General features: G+C 52.3%; 1 protein-coding gene across 1 annotated transcript in view; it reads left to right on the top strand.

Annotated features, from left to right (window-relative positions):
- The window catches only part of SHISA6 (shisa family member 6), a gene marked incomplete at both ends in the record, with an annotated part of 147083 nt that extends 135217 nt beyond the window's left edge, over window positions 1-11866 (top strand). Inside the window, 2 exons of the mRNA XM_084218451.1 lie at window positions 6530-6682; window positions 11316-11866. Of these exons, the coding sequence (XP_084074577.1) occupies window positions 6530-6682; window positions 11316-11866 (704 nt within the window). The remainder of the gene's footprint in view (window positions 1-6529; window positions 6683-11315) is intronic.
- Window positions 11867-12161: the final 295 nt, after the last annotated feature.

The following is a 12161-nucleotide window of genomic DNA, read 5'->3' as shown; positions in this document are numbered from 1 at the left end:
AATCAGATGTGCAGCATAAACCCAGAGAACAGCCAGCTCTGGCTGTCCTGACCTTGGGCAGGGTGGAATGGTAGTGGGAGCTGTGATAGTTCACCTGGGGGGAATTTTGGAAGGAATTTGACATGGCACCTCTCAATTGTTTTTGATGATGAGGTTTATTTTCTTATCTTCTCCACAGTCAGGAAGGGTGAGTTTGGCTCCCACCTTGGCTCAGAAGGTCCCAAGACTCTTAGTTACAGGACCTTTGAAGGATTTATTGACCAATGAAACACTGCTAACAAGGATATTTATGTTTTTGAGATAATACATAAATATTTTGTCTTATGGACTTACAGTGTGGGCTTTATTAGCCAATCCTGTTATGGCACACAAACCCACGGTGCTGCATTCTAAACTCCTTCTTTACCTCTGGAACTGCTTTTTTTTTCTATATTTATACTCTGAAATTCTAAACTTTCCTTCCCCTTGCTTTACCTATCTCTGCTTTAAACTCCACATTCTCACTTCTAACTCCTGAGTTGGGGAGACTTTTCCAAGGTCTCAGATCCAATCCTGGGTTTAATTCCGGAATCCCTGGCAGTGCCCAAGGCCAGGCTGGACAGGGCTGGGAGCACCTGGGACAGTGGCAGGTGTCCCTGCCATGGCAGGGCTGGAATTGAGAGGTCTTTGTGATCCAAACCAGACCAAACCAGACCAGACGAAACCAGAATAAACCAAATCAAACAAACCAGACCAGAACAAACCAGACCAAACCAAACCAGACCAAAGCAAACCAGACCAGACCAAACCACACCAAAGCAAATGAAACCAAACCAAGCCAAACCAGAACAAACCAAACCAAGCCAAACCAGACCAAACCAGACCAAACCAAACCAAACCAAACCAAACCAAACCAAACCCAACACAACCACACCAAACCAAACCAAACCAAACCAAATCAAACCAAACCCAACCACACCAAACCAAACCAAACCAAATCAAACCAAATCAAACCACACCCAACCATTCCAGCCATCCCCAAATCCCCCTCCCTGCCCTGCCCAGGCCCTGGCAGAGCTGGGGGCAGGTACCAGTGTGCAGTGGTCTCCAGCCCAGCAGGAAGGGGTCCCAGCCCCAGCCCTGCTGCCAGAGCCAGGTGTTTTACCTGCCCCCCAGGACGAGCAGACCCTTTGCTCTGACTGCTCTGTGCCATTTTCATTTCTGCAGCTCTCCTTTCACTTTGGTTTCAGCGTTGCCCCTCTCAGCCCAGCTGTGGGGTGCAATATTCGGTGAAGCTCTGTGTGCTCAGGGGCCTCTCCACACTGGTGCCCAGGGTGCCAGCACTCAGGGGTGTCACTGTCACCCCCGGTGTCCCTGTGTGCTGCATCCCTTCCCTCTGCACCCTCCTCCTGCAGGTGCTGCTCAGTTCCCAGCCAGGAGCCCTGCCAGCCCAGCGCTGGGGCCATCCTGACAGACACAGGGTTTGGAATCCTCCATCTCCAGCACTCATAAATGAGGGCAGCTACTCGCTGGAGAGCTCTGATTTCCCCCACAGAGGATCTGACCTGGAAATGTAGAAACCTCCTGGAGATTAGTCATGAGAAAGGCACAGCACTATTAATAACAGTGTTAGTAACACGAGCAAACAGAAGTGTGAAAGCACAAGCACTGGAGATCCGTGCCATCCGTTGTGACATCGGTTCATTTGCCTGCCCTGACAGCGTGTCACTTCAGCATGGCCTGGGAGCCCTGAGCCTTGGCACAGAAGGCTCCAGAACGTCAGCAGTGCCAGCAGATTTTCCTGGGGAGAGGGGCCCTTTGCGAGAACTTGCGTCAGAGCCGGAGACTTTGCGTCTGAGCCTCGCAAGGGCTGAGCAGAGGCAGAGCTGGGGGAGCAGGGAGAGCCCTGACACAGGGCTGGGGCTCTGCTGAGCTGCAGCTGAGCAGCAGAAGGCTGGGTTGTAGCAGCTTCTCCTAGGTGACATTGTTTGCTTTCCCTGGGTGAATGTTTTAAAAGGCATCTGTTGGAATGTCTTGCAGGATTCGCACAACATATGTGCAGACTCAAATGCAAATCTGCAGCACATCCCTTTTGCCACTTGAGCTTTGTTCAAAACTTTGCCATCGATTCGCTTTTGTTTTTGTTTTACTTTGGCATCATCTGCTCCCGTCCTTGAACATGAAAGGCTTTGTGCCTCATGTAAACACACTTTGAAGGTGTCTTTCAACAAGAGGGGCAAGATGTGACAAGAAGACTTCAGGTCTATCTGCACAGCTCTGGAAATCCTGGAGCTTCTCTGAGCTTGCAGAGAGGTTGCAAAGCACTGGCAGAGAAATGAGCTGTGCTTCCCTGGCAGATGACAGAGTGCAGGAGTGAGCAGAGCAGGAATTTGTGTGAATCCCCCCCCAGGGCCAGCAGGGCTGCAGGACCCACACCCAGGGGCTGCCACCAGAGCCATTGTCCTGTTGGACAGTGAAGCCTTGGGGTGGCAGCCTGGAACAGAGGCTGGGCAAGATCAGGAGGATAAAGTGGGTGTTTATTAAAGGCCTCCAAGAGCTGCACCTTGGGCACTGCAAAAGCCTTGGAGAGGCTACACCCAGGATGGGTGATGGTCATGAGTTTTATATCAGTTTGGTGTGTTAATTGTCCAATCACAGCTTCAGGTAATGAAGTCACATTCCCCAGTTTGCTCCTCAAAATTTACTTTTGTTTATACTTTTCAGGGCCTGTGGTGTGTCCTTGGATCTCAGGGCCAGAGGGATTGTTCTGTCTGACCAAAATGTGAGGGCAGTTAAATAGACTTTAAATGGAGTTCAGAACTGTGCACTACAGGATTTGAAAAATATAAAAGCTGAAATCCTGAGGCATCATCAGGGTGTGGTAGGAGCACAGGCAGCCCCTCCAGGCAGCCCCTTCCCCAGCCCAGAGCAAGGTGTGAGGGAGCAGGAGCCCATCAGAGCCTGGCCCAGGGATGCTCTGGTTCCTATAAAACAGAGCAGGTTCACACTGGCCTGGCCATTCTGGCTCGTGAAGCACAAGAGGTGCACCCACCTGGCTGGGTGGGGCTGCAGGAGGGGAGATCAGAGCTCACAGAGCCCCTGCTCCCTTCCTGAGCTCCCTGTGCCAGCGTGGAGCAGCCTGGGGAGCTCTGGGCTGGGCTGTGCCTCCCTGCTCTGGGCACTGCAGGGTGGGGATGCTGCAGCTCCTGCAGAATTGTCAAGCCTTGCACTGGCTGGCCCCAGGCTGGGGGAGTTCCTGGGCTCACCTCCTGCCTGCTCCTGCCAGGAGGGATGGTGTGCCAGAAAATGGGCACCAAATGGCACAGAGATGCTGAGGGGAAGTGGGACCCAAGCTGACTCTAAAGGTAATCCCAGCAGCCACGGACAGGGCTGGTTTTCCAGTGCCATCTCCAGCTGGGATGATGGGAATGCTGGGGAGCACAGTGTACAGCCTCAGCCGCCTTGCAGGCAATGGGAGAGCTTCAATTTGCATCCTGATGATTGATTCTGACCTGCAGCCTCCATAGGAGCCCACAAGAGCCACAAACAAAGAGGAGAGAGACCAGAGACAAATATATTGCAGGAGTGAAAACCTGCTGAGAAACTGGTGCTGGACTGGCCTCAGAATATAAATTGCACGAGATATTTCTCCTTCCTGGAGCACCTCAGTTCTCTGATCTCCCCCTCAAGCTACATTATGCAAAAGACATCTGAAATTAGCTTTGGTCATTTCAGTTTATCCCTTATTCTGCTGAGTGATGGGCAGTGGATTTCAAGGTGACTTCTCATTTGCCAGAACCATTCCAGCCTGTTCCTGAGTGCCTGGATGGGAAGAGCAGCGAGAAGATGAAGTGATCCTGCAGCAGCCCATCAGATAAATGTGTGGCACTTAATTTCACACACCTCATGCAAGCAGTCAATTAATGCTGTGCTCTGGCACCGAGCACAGCTCCGCGCCTGTGCCTGGGCTCACTGCAGCGTGCCCAAACCCCCGTGGAAATGGAGATTAGCTCCACGTTCTGCCTGAGCAATTTGCACAGAGATCTTACCCCGGGGTCCTTGCCACACAAGCAGGAGGAGGAGTGGGGACATGGTTTCAGCGCTGATCCAGCCTCTGTTCGCTGGATAACATCAAATCAATTGTTTCCAGCCCCCTGATGGATGCCACACACTCCCTGATCCTGCAGGCAGGCTGTTAGACATGGATGGATGTCACATTCATGTTTTCTGAAAAATCCCTTTGCCCAGGATTTTTCTCCTGGGAGGCTGAGAAGCCTCAGAGAAAAAGGAAAACAATAATTATCTAATTTGCTTCTCCTGTGTTTTGCTCCTGCGGAATGTGTTTGGAGATTTTACCCACAGGTGATTTTTTCATTGGTTTAATGTGAATTGTTTTGACTCATTGGCCAGTCAGGGCCAAGCTGAGTTACGAGTTTCCATTATCATCTTTTTTTAGCCTTCTGTGAGTATCCTTTCTGTATTCTTTAGTATAGTTTAGTACAGCATTCTTTAATATAATATAGTATCCTAAAATTATTAATTTGCCTTCTGAGAACGTGGAGTCAGGTCCATCATTCCTTCCTCCTGCCACGGGACACCCCACAAATACACCAGATGGAAATCATCAGCAAGGAGCTGCTGCTCTCTGAGAGGTGCCACTCCAGATCCCTCTGGAACCTGCCACACCAGAACCCCCTTCCAGGAGAGCAGAGAGGAGCAGGAGAAAGGCGAGAGGAGATTTATGAACCGAGGCGGTTATTGCAGTGGGAGGAGGAATTTTTCACCCGTGCTGGATTCTGTGAGAATTTCTTTCTTACAGAATTACTGTGAGAGCAATTCTGTATGTGCTGACTGCCTCAGCCTGTCTTTGACACTGTGCAGTGCTGAGGGTGGGTGACAGGAGGTTTGAAACATCCAAGGGAAGCCCCAGTGGGAGAAGAGTTGTGGAAGCAGCTCTGGATCCCCGAGCAGACGCTCAGATGAGCTGCTGGGTTCATTTCCAGGCTGCAGGGGCACCGAGGACACGATGAAATGAAAAATTCAGAGAGGAGGAAAACGTTCTGCTGTCCAACAAGCAGGGCTCCACACGGCAGAGAGGCAGCAGGGGAGGGCTGGCCGCACTCTCACAGATGTTTTTTGGAGGAAACAGATTCACTTATGGCTCAGCTCTAGAAAAATGTCTGTGAAATGTCTGCACTCTGCTTCGGTGGATTTTGAGTTGTTTTTTCCTGGAAATGGGAGAAGTTAGCAATAGTATGGGCGCTGTACAAAGCCAGCAGTTTCCCAGGTGAAATTCCCCTGCTGCTCTGCTACCTCTGGGCAGAATCTGAGCTTTTATCTCAAGCAGCCCCTGGTGCAGAGGAGGGAAGAGGGCTTGGGGCAGGTGAGTGCACACTGATCATGCATTGCTCTTCATAGGGTTGTACAGTGGGAATGTGTGGACCCAGGCCTGGGAATTCTGCTGCTCCTGCAGAGAATTCACCCTTCTGGTTTCATGTGGTCACCTTCTGCCCCAGCTGCTGACCCCCATCACTGCTGTGGGGTCTGACAGAGCCCACTGGTCTGTTCTGGCTCTGCTTCCAAAAACTGAAGTTCCTGCTTCGTTAAATCTTTTCCTCTCTGCCCATTTTAATGTCTGAACACCTGGGGGTTACAACTGCAGTTCTACAGGTCCCTGTGCCTTGGCTGGGCTGATGAAAGACCCTTTTCCCAGCTTGCAGTGAAGGAACAAGATTTCAAACCCCTGCAGACAGTCTGGACTCCAATTTTAGCATCTGGGCTCAGTGCCCTCAGCATTGGAATTGTGACAGAGGGCACTGGGACCCTGCCTGGGCACCCCCAGCAACCAACAAAATGAACATCAGCAGAGGGGCATCCTCCCCCCTTCAGGACAGGGATTTCCTGCCTCAGAACCTCCCCAACACCTTGTCCTGCCCTCTGAGTGCCCCCAGAGGTGCCCCAGCCCTGGGTGCAGGGAGGTGTGGGGGTTTGCAGAGCCCCAGAGCCCCCAGGTTCAGTGCACCCGTGAGGACTCTGGCACAGAGAGGGCAGCTGGAACCTCGTGGTGGCCCAGTTAAAGGGACTGGGCTGGTTTTGTGTCCCTGAGGATGGGGAGGGCACACTGGGGGGTGAAGGTGAGTGATGCTGCCCCAGCACCTGGCACAGCCCCCATGCCCGGGGTGAGTGCCAGACCAGCCCCATCCCTCTGGGCAGCTCCAGGGGATGGGAGGCAGCACCTTGCTGTCCCCACAACTGGGCAGGAAGCAGCACCACAGGATCCATTTCTCCTGAACCTGCTGGTGCCAGTGTCCACAGGATCCATCTCTCCTGGACCTGCTGGTGCCAGTGTCCACAGGATCCATCTCTCCTGGACCTGCTGGATCCCTTTCTCCTGGATCTGCTGGTGCCAGTGTGAACCATGCCCGGGAGCCTGTGGCTGAGCCTGGCTCAGGTCCAGCTTTGCTCCCTGCTGAGCCTGTGGGCACAGCCAGCCTCTCTCCATGCCCTCGGGGCACACTCCAGACCTGCCTTTCTCTGTTTTTTTTTGCAGACAAGCCACGAATGAACAACATCCTGACTTCAGCCACCGAGCCCTACGACCTGTCCTTCTCCCGCTCCTTCCAGAACCTCTCCCACCTGCCGCCCTCCTACGAGTCTGCTGTCAAGACCAACCCCAGTAAATACTCATCTCTCAAGAGACTCAGTAGGTGTCAGCTCCTTTCCTTCCCCCTGCTTCTTCTGTGTAAGGAATAATCCCTTCCCTCTGCTGGGCACTCCTGGCTTGCTGCTCCCTGTTGGGTTTAGCCTGTGGGAAATGTGTACAATGAACAAATCCTGTGGGTTTCCTTTCCTCCCTGTGGTTTGAACGGGGAAAGTGCCCTGTTGGCTGGAGAGGGGTCAGTCAAAACCTTCAGTATCCCCCCACCAGGGCCAGCAGGGAATCCCTGCAGGGCAAATCCCACCTCTGGACCCCTCCAGGGCAGGTGGGAGAGGCTCCAGAGCTCTCTGCAGACCCCAGCCTCCTGCACAGCACCTGGCAGGTGCCAACCCACTGCCCCACTCTGCTCCTGGGCAGCCAGGGAGTTCCAGCCCTGGCAGGGCCCAGCCCTCCCTGCTCCCCCTGGCACTGAACACGCTCAGCACCTCCAGAATCTCTGAATCACTCTCCTGCAGCTGCTCTGCTCCAGAGCCAAGGGAAAAGAGGCTCCCAGCTCCCCCTCCTCCCCTTGCAAAGTGCCAGCAAGATAATGTTCTTATTCTGCATGAAGAGAACACAAAAAAAAAAGTGTGATATCTAAAAGCTGGAGTTTGAAAATTACTTATTTGACATTCATTTTTTAATTTAAAATTGTTTCTTCCCAACGGGCTTCCTGTCACTTCTTCCCAATGGACTTCCTAGAAAAAAATAAAAAATAAAAGTGCTGAAGAGATCGTTAGCAAATACTTCTATTTGAGCAAGAAACGAAGCATTAGATATTTTAAAATCCATATTTCAGGTGCTTGTCTGGCTTGCCAGGCAGGGAAAAATTACTTATTTTCCTCCAATTAGCAGAGACAGATGGTGCAGGACCAGGGTTTTTATCTCCCTGGCCTTTCTTTCAGGGTACAGACAGCAGAACCCATTTGGGGGGTCCTTGGGGGTCTCTAGAGGGGCTGGGGAAGAGCAGTGAGGGGAGGCTGTGAGGATGTGGCTGAGCAAGAGCAGCCAGATTAATTCCATCCTGCCCGGTGCTCCAGGGAATTGCTCTTCCCAGCAAAGTGAGAAAGGTCAGCGAGGAAGGCAGCTCCTGTTTTCAGGCACATTAAACCACTTGGTGCTGGCTGGAGAATCATCAGGAGTGACTGGGCAGCTTGGAAATGTTAAAGCCAATTAAAACAAGGAGAGACGAGCCCAGAGAGGAAACCTGCTGGAGCTGCAGAGGAAGAGAGCTGGGGAAATCACATTTAAAAAAGGAGAGGGATTACTGAGCTGGCCTCACGTGCACACACACGTGCATCCCTTCTCACCAGAATATGGAAAAACAGGAACAAAACCCGAATTTGGCTGCTCTGCTCCACCTTCCCAGAGCAAATGCATTTCTGTAAACCTCACTGCTGGGATGCCAGCCCCACAGGAGCTCTGCTCTCGGGGTGAGGGGGAATGTGTAAGAGCATTTATTTGGGAATCTCCCTCCAAATGAGGGGAAAACCACCAAAAAGCCACCCAAAAAAGCTGTCTGAGGGTAAAACAGCTCAGCCTGAAGCCAAGGCAGTTGAAACACTCAAACATTCCTGAAGTGTGGTGAGACCAGCCCTGAGTGATGCTCTAGAAACTGTCAAAGGAGGAAAGAAAGGGCAGAAAAATCCCAACCAAAACCAATGAAAAAAGCCCAGAAAGCATGCAGAAAGCATAGCTTCCAGTAATTCCAGTTCCAATTGTTTGAAAAACATATGGAAACACCCAGAAGTATGGGATTGACTAAAAAATAGAAAAAATCCTGTCTGTCAAGCAATACACCAGTGATTATTTTTTCTCTTTGCTCACAATTTCTGCTTTTTTTTGGAATTCTCTTAGGACATTTTTGTTTTTCTTTTTCTTGAATTTTTAAGCACATCCTGGATGGAGAAGCACACTGGGTTGGAGTTTCATTTTGGATAAAATTGTGAATTTTAGCCTCAATGACAGGACAAGGGCAGGGTGATCAGGTGCCAGCTGTCCCAGGGTGTGATGAGGGTGGCATCAATCAGCCTGGAATGTGCTTCAGCTGGGGTTTCAGCTGGATCATCTTTAAGATTCCTTCCCAAACCCCTTCACGGTTCCAAGATTTTATTTCCTAGAGAAACTTTGGTTTTGGCCAGCTGTGCCTCCACATTTCCCACTCCTGGAAGGCTCCTGGATCTCTGCAGCTGGGTTTGTTCCTTGCTGCCCCTGGGTGCAGGAATTCTGAATTCCTGAGGAATTCAGGAATTCCAGTGCTGAGCTCTCCCTTGGCACGAGAATGTGGGAAATGAATCTGTAGAAACTCATTTGTAGAAATGGGGCTAGGAACAAGTTTCAAAGGGTGGCCTTGCAAATAACACTGGGTACTTCAAAGAAATAGAACCATGAAAGATGCATTGAAGAAGGAGCCACGAGGGGTATTTTTAGGTGATTGGCTTTAAGGCATTTACAGTATAGTATGGAAGGCCAAGAAATTCTTATAATATATTGCAATTAAGAAATATTTAACTTCTAATTGTGATAGGGTGAATGAGAACATCTGTATTGTCTCACCCTTCGCATGAGATAAAAAATAGAATAAAAGTTTTTAAAATTCCTCTCAGTTACCCCATCTCTAAGTCAAAAAAGAACCTGATCCAACAGCATTCCTGCCAGGCTCTGTTCCCCATCCCTGGCTCGGGCTGACGCCCCTCTCAGAGCCAGCAGCCTGGAAAATGTCTGTCTGCTGCTGCCTGGAGCAGCTTGTTGGGTGTGACACACGGCTGTTCCACCTCCTCTGACTGCTCTGAGATGGAGATGAGCAGCTTTTCCACACCTGGAAATGTTCCTCCTCCTCCTCAGCATCACTGGAGGCATGGCCTGAGCGAGCTTAGAAACATCTTGGAAATCAAATCAGCTCCCTGAAAGTCCAGCTGTGGCAGCAGAAGGCTGTACAGACCCGTAGCAGGGTCACAGGGGGGCAGAGGGAAGGAAAAGGGATTTTTTAATACATTTTAAAGTGTAGCACATGCTGCATTTTTAGTCTAAGGAACACCTTCAAAGCCCTTCCAAGCAGCTGAGTGTGCCACCCCTCCAGCAGCCTCAGAGCTGCAAACCTCCCATAAGCTGGTTTAGCTCCTGCTGGCAATTACCAGAGCCAGGTGTGAGCATCCAAGCACATCTCCATTTGGGATGTTGTGCGCTTTAATTACATCTACTTAGAGCCACACGGGCACATCCTGTGGAGCTGCTCTCACCCGGAGCAGAGGCCAAGTGCCAGAGTGCTAATTGCCTGGTTCCCACCCCGCAGCCAGCCTCAGCCTCTGCACGCCCAGCCTGGCGCTCAACCGGCCCCAAAACACAGAATCCAAACGCCTGCAGCTCCCGGGGCCACATGGAATCCCCCCCACCCCCAGGCTTCCTAGAAGGTGATTTTAAAGACACGAGAGCTGGAGGCCAGGAGCGCTGCTGCCTGACATTTGCAGCGAGACATCCTTCTGGGAAGTGTCGGGTGGTGAAAAAATAAAGATTCATCCCCGCAGTGTGAGCTCTGAGAGCAAATCCCACGGGGAGCTGGGGGTGACCTCACGCCTGGGGCTGTGTGGGCTGGGAGGAAGGGGCTGGCAGCAGCACTGGGGCACAGATGTTCTCAGCTCCTGCTCCTGGGGGTGAGAGAACCAACCCCACCTCCTCACGGACCGGGGGCTTGGCAGCAGGGAAGGGAAGGTGTGGGACAGGGATGAGGACACAAGTGAGGGACGTGGCCCAGCACAGGGTGGTGAAGGGTTTGGCTGAACTGGTGTTTGGTGAGCAGAGCTCTGGGATGCTGTCAGCACCCACCACAGGAGCTCTGGCTCATGGGAGCAGCAGCCAGTTGTCTCCAGCTCCCAGCCAATGTGGTGAATAAAACCCACAGGCTGGTGGCTGTGGGATCCCAGTGATCTATCACGACACAGCTGCAGCAGCCAACATCCTCTCTGAGCCCACAGCATTCCTCTCAAAGCCAAAAAAAAAAGGGAAGTGGGAGTGTGGGGGGTGTGTGCTGCATTTCAGAGCAGCAGAGAGATTGTTTGAGATGCAGGAGCAGCACACTGAGCAAGAAATGTTCCGTGGGATAAATTCTATTCTATCAACCAAGGTTGATTATAAAAATGGGAAACGGAACCTTAGGCAGGTGATTCAGTGTCTCAGAGACCACCAAACCTGGTTTGTGATCACATTTACAAATATTTCAATGTGGTAATTAAAATGGGATGGGCTGCAGGGAATAGCCATGTCTAAGGCCAGAGGTGACACGGGCATGTCCTCAAACGGGGACCCCGCCTGCTCGTGTCACCTGCCCTCTTCTTTCCCAGGGTGACATGTGAAGAGTGTGGCAATTTGAGAAGGTGACATTTGGGAATTTCTCCATAACTCCTGTAAATCGTGTGGTACCATGGCCTGGCCTCCACGTGGAGGAGTGTGGGGTGCAGTGCCCAGGGAATTGCGCTGTCCCCACACCTTTCACACCGCCCTGTCTGCCCCAAGCCCTTGGTGGCACCACCCTCACAGGGCTGCCCGTGCCTGTGGCAGACGGTCCCTGAGGCGTCACCAGGAGCAGCTCCATGGCCTGGGGCAGCACTCTGCCGTTTCTAACCTCTCATTTCCCTGCCCACAGCTGACAAAGAGGCTGACGAGTACTACATGAGGAGGAGACACCTGCCCGACCTGGCAGCCCGGGGCACGCTGCCCATCAACGTCATCAAAATGTCCCAGCAGGGCAACCACCGGGACAGGCCCCGCCGCCCCATCAGGGCCATGTCCCAGGACAGGGTGCTGTCCCCTGAGAGGATCATGCCCGAGGAGTTCAGCATGTCCTACGAGCGGATCCTGTCGGACGAGCAGCTGCTGTCGGCAGAGCGCCTGCACTCCCAGGACCCGCTGCTGTCCCCGGAGCGCTCGGGCTACCCCGAGCAGTCCATGTCCAGGGCACTGTCACACACGGATGTCTTTGTGTCCACACCCGTCTTGGATCGCTACAGGATGTCAAAAATGCACTCCCATCCCAGTGCCTCAAATAACTTGTACAACACCTTGGGTATGAACCCGACCTCGGCCAAGCGCCAAGCGTTCGCCTCGCGCCGGCACAACACGGTGGAGCAGCTGCATTACATCCCCGGGCACCACCACCACTACCGCACCGCCAGCAAAACGGAGGTGACTGTTTGACACCACCCAGCGCGTTGTAGATACTCCTCAAGGACCGGGGTGGCCGCAGCACCCCGCTCTGCAGTGGCCTTATAGGCCAAGATAACCTCTACTGACTCAGTGTCTGCAAAGACTTCTCTGGCAGTCCCACCCACCTTGTTTTTAAAGCCGCCCCTCCATCAGCGACACAGGAAGAGCTGAAGCAGCAGTCAGACACTAGCGAGGGATAGCAGAGGGAATTTCCTGGTGTGCATCAGTTTCTGTCAAAGAAAGCCATAGTAATCGATGGCTCCTTCCAAGGGCTCACCCGCATTAT

Source organism: Fringilla coelebs (genome assembly GCF_963513975.1).
Source record: "Fringilla coelebs genome assembly, chromosome: 19".
NCBI classification, from domain to species: Eukaryota; Metazoa; Chordata; class Aves; order Passeriformes; family Fringillidae; genus Fringilla; species Fringilla coelebs.
This window is presented reverse-complemented; position numbering and strand designations above follow the sequence as displayed.